The sequence below is a fragment of the Pundamilia nyererei genome, unplaced genomic scaffold (genome assembly GCF_000239375.1).
Source record: "Pundamilia nyererei isolate P.nyererei 1_Seehausen unplaced genomic scaffold, PunNye1.0 scaffold00208, whole genome shotgun sequence".
Lineage (NCBI taxonomy): Eukaryota > Metazoa > Chordata > Actinopteri > Cichliformes > Cichlidae > Pundamilia > Pundamilia nyererei.
The window spans coordinates 629,321-633,861 of record NW_005187609.1 but is presented as its reverse complement, the minus strand read 5'-3'; the positions used below and the strand labels follow the sequence as shown (position 1 = coordinate 633,861).

Below are 4,541 nucleotides of genomic sequence, written 5' to 3'. Positions count from 1 at the left end.
CTCATTCAGTGTACATGTGGAGGTAACTGCAAGAACCATCAAAAGAATCCAAATCTAATTTAGAGTCATTTGTACTTAACTTCTATATTTGTCCAGTCACTCACTGCTGTTTCCAAACAGGTAGAGCAAAAACAGTTATTCTAACCACAATCAAAATAAAATACATTTTTTACAGTGTAAAAAATCATATTAAATATAGATTAAAAAAAATAATTAGTGTCTTTACATGATCTGGTTTTGCTCAAATCATAGTCTACTTTCTGTAATCTCGTGCAGTCTTCTTATATTCTGTTTCAGTATAATCAGAATGTCTACTATCAATTATTATCATATATAGAGAGCACTGTGCAAAAGTCTTGACTATCCACTCATTTTATAACATTTCATTAGAAAAAAGGGATATAGGTGCAGTGATTTATTGAAGCCTACATGGAAATACAATTTATGGGGGGGGGAAAAGACAACAAGCTTGAAACTCAGTTACTGGTATGATAGTTACCAGTATGAATTACTGGTATCACCTATATTCTTCAACCTAGCCTGAACTCTGCAGCAGCTTTCTTGTAATTTCTTAAGTAGTCTTCAGGAATAGTTCTCTAAGCACCTTGAAGGACATTACAAAGCTCTTCACTGGATGGAGGCTTCCTTTTGTTCCATTCTCTATCAAGATGAACGCACATTGCTTCAATAACGCTGAGGGCAGGGCTCTGGGGAGGCCCATCCATGACTGATGCTGTTCCACTGTGGCCTTTTTCTATCTAAGTATGGGTTTATTGCAGTGACAGTCTGTTTGGAATCATTGTTTTGCAGAAGTCGCATCCCAATCTGATGCTTTACAGATAGTATTATCTACTTTTCAAGATTCCCAACACCAGAGTTTGAGGCTCAAACGTAGCCCTAAACCCTGACCTCCTCCAAACATGCTGATGACCATTTGAGATAAAACTTTCCATTTGGATTCATCACTCCATAAGACCTGTTGCCACTGATTTTCATTGCAGTTCTTCCTTCCTCTGAAAATGGTTAGGTACAAAGACTGGACTGAAATTGAGTGAAAAAAAACACACAGCCAATGTCCAAACTTTCAGAAATACTGGACGACCTGTGTTCAAACCACAAGCAAAATATAAAACCATTAGCAGAGTACTATATATACAGTGCCTGTTGATAAGCTCCCCAATGTGTGTGGCTTTGCTTTCGGGTCCTCCCAGTTTTCTTTATTTATATTCAAACCCCCTGCAGCTTCCTGCTGAAAAACTACTCAAAGGGAGAAAATCCTTAAGGCCTAGGGCACTTCCCGAACTGCAAACAACAGAGGGTCTAAACAGCGATCCCAGTTGCATCCGTTCTTGTGAATGGACTTACAAATCAGAGACTTTATTCAGCGCTCCACCAACCTGCCAGTCTGAGGGTGGTAGACGCTGTTCCGAACAGATTTAATGGGCAGTACTTCAGACTGACCATTAATGGTAACGGGCACTTTCGGAATGACTGGCTGGTTCAGGATGCCCCGTGGTTTGCCCAGAGTCAGTGTCAGACCACCTTGCATCACCACTAAGCCCAGCACAGACATCGCAATTCTTTACTGGTTATGAATGCACCCCTGCACGCTTCCCCATTAATCTGTTCCCAAAATTAAGAGGTGCATCCACAGCCTGCAGTCTATATGTTTTGCCCCTGTATTAATTAATTTCCACAGGGACTATAGGATATTTATGAGTGTCCCCAATTAAACACCTAATCTCCACACACTCCGATTACTGCAATGCCCCCGGGTGAACCAGGGTTTGGTGGGCCAGAGTACACCATAGCTGGGCGTGCACTGACACACTGTAAGTCTCTCCTGGACTAAGGAAGGGCCTGGTAATGTGGAACACTTTTTGCACCACCATCAGTGGGCTCTCTCAGTGTCCCGGCCACCGACACCTCCAGCACCCCCTCCATGGAGGTGCATCTAATTTATGTGATGACTCCTTCCAAGCACTTTGCAACCTGTTCTCTATTGTGTGCCTTTTCACTTGTTTCTTATTTATTCCTGCTGTTTTACTATTTATATCTAATTCCTGCACAACTGGTCTGGAGCATCCACACTTTCATTGTACATGTACAATGACAATAAAGGGCTATTCTATTCTATTCTATTCTATTCTATTCTATTCTATTCTATTCTATGCTATACTATTCTAATGGTATCACAGCCATATTCTGTATAAAGGTAATCTGGTGACAAACTGCCCAGTATTACATCTGAGCTCATGTACATGTATCATCCTGTATTCTTCATATATGCTGTGCCATGCTGAACTATTCTGTGGCAGACATGCACCACTGTTTGGTTAATTGGAGCATAGCCTGTTTACTTTCACACCAGTGACTCTTACCACAGGAGAGCTCAGATGGAGAGAAGATGGAGGAGAGGACGATTTGCATTCTTGAATTTATTTATCTATGCAGCAGGGACAACACATATTAAAATTGCTGCGTTTAAATAAAACACGACTGATACCATAGAATATTAATAACCACTAATTTGCAGACCTTGTCCCTGGTTAGATTTTTAAGACACAACCTAACAATACAAATACAGAAACCAGTAGAGTAACTAACACAAAAATTATAGAACAACATCAACCAATACAGATGCAAACTTCAAAGAACAACAGTTAAGAAGGACAGTAGACTCATTTCAGTGGTCACAGATTTCCCTTTGTTTAAGTCATAATTTTGCCTTTGGATTAAAAACTATAAAATCAGTCAATGTTTTCATTTCTGGTGGTAGAATGCTTCAAATCTGTGGACCTTTATCTGTAAAAGAGGCCCAACCAAATATTTTCTTTACATTTAGGTGTTTTATAATTACCATTATCAGTTACTCTTGTTGGAAGCTAAATGATGAGGGAAGAAAGTAGAAAACAGTGGGGTGAGTTAGGATATTTCAGCTCACAATGACACAATCCATCGTCCTGTAGCTTGATAGTTTTGAAAGTAATAAAATCTGACACACACAAAGATAAGAGAACATCCAGACGTCCACTGTCTGTGTGATTTTGTGAATCAATTATTTGTTTTTGTTCTTAGCAAAAGCTATGAACTCCATATATATAATAGGGTTAAAGCTGTATTAAGGTGTGGGATTCTGATTTTACTGTAATATACAGAAATGAACGCGGAATTCTTAGATTTTTCTCTGGAGTTCATAACTCTTGCGGGTTAGTGACCTACCAGCCAATCAGATAACAGTATTCCTTGTTGCTGTATTAATTTTTTCCCCCACCTTACTGTATGTCAGTATGTTAGAAGCATTTGCCTGTCAATATAGTCCATCATAGGATAATCATCAACCGTATTTCCTACCTGTTGGCTGGTGTCAGAATCATCCCGTGGAGGAGCGGTGGCCATCTTCAACCAAAATGCTTGTTTTTAATTTTTGAAACACGTCCTGTCAATCATTAGTCTCCGCCCCGCCCCTCCCCCTTGATACACGCACACAACACAAAATCAGGGTAAAAAGTCTAAAAGTGAAAAAAAAATTAACTGCAAATGAAAAAAGGGTTGAAACTGAAACTGAAAAAATTAATTTGAAGCAGGTGAAAAATGAAAACTGCAAAAAAAAATGTATGAAAGCAACCGATTCAATTCAATTAATTCATTTTTTTAAACTTTTTTTCATTTTTTTAAGTAGCAAAAGTTAGAATTTCAGTTTCAAATCACTTTTTCGACTGAATAAAACTTTTGAGTGTTTTTTTGTTTGTTTTTCTCAATGCTGCCTAGATATTCCCATGCACACACAGTACATTCCAGCAAATGCTTGTTTATCCCGTGGACTGGAGACTCAGTCTTTTTAGCCTTTTCTCTTTCATCATCTCATTTTGAATGTCGTTTTTCATCACTTGCTTTATTTCATTCTCAGGTCTCCTGGATGCGGACTGGGAGCAGCAGATCAGGGACAGAGGAGCAGAGAGAGAGTGGGGAGGAGCTGCTGGAGAGAAAGACGGAGGAGGAAGGTGTGGCCTGCCTTGGTTACCAACAGCAACATCCCTGTCACTCACAGCCTCAAGCCCCACCCTTTCCCCTTCTACTTCCCCGTCCCCCTCCCCCCCAGGACAGAGGGGGAGTAGGCGGAGGGAGGGGGAGGTGGTAGCAGCGGATGCTGCAGAAGCAGTATCAGGAGCGAGAGGAGCATCGTTCATTCCTCTTCCCAGTCTCCCCCTCTTTTACTCCTCCGCTCAAGCTCCAACGGAGGAGGCAGCTGGCTGCGGAGGCTTACACAGGCGAGAGGCTCCCTTCCCTGGCTGCTGCCCCAGCCCGGGCCCCTTCCCCAGATCTGGATACACTGTTTCTCCCATGGAGCCTCTACCCACCCAGGGACAGACTCTAAGGCACTACACTGCCTCCCGACCAAGGCCACGACGCACACATACGCAACCCCCTTCCTCCAGGCCTCAGGTAAGAACACACATGCCAAAGACAGCGCAGACAAACACGCACGCACACACATACTGTGAGGATGCATACAGAGCCATACATATAGAAGAATTTCA

General features: G+C 41.6%; 1 protein-coding gene across 1 annotated transcript in view; it reads left to right on the top strand.

The window, feature by feature from the left end:
• The window catches only part of carmil2 (capping protein regulator and myosin 1 linker 2), a 56,778-nt gene that overhangs the window by 23,993 nt on the left and 28,244 nt on the right, over nucleotides 1–4,541 (top strand). The window contains exons 28-29 of the mRNA XM_005747936.1: nucleotides 1,373–1,526; nucleotides 3,911–4,446. Of these exons, the coding sequence (XP_005747993.1) occupies nucleotides 1,373–1,526; nucleotides 3,911–4,446 (690 nt within the window). The remainder of the gene's footprint in view (nucleotides 1–1,372; nucleotides 1,527–3,910; nucleotides 4,447–4,541) is intronic.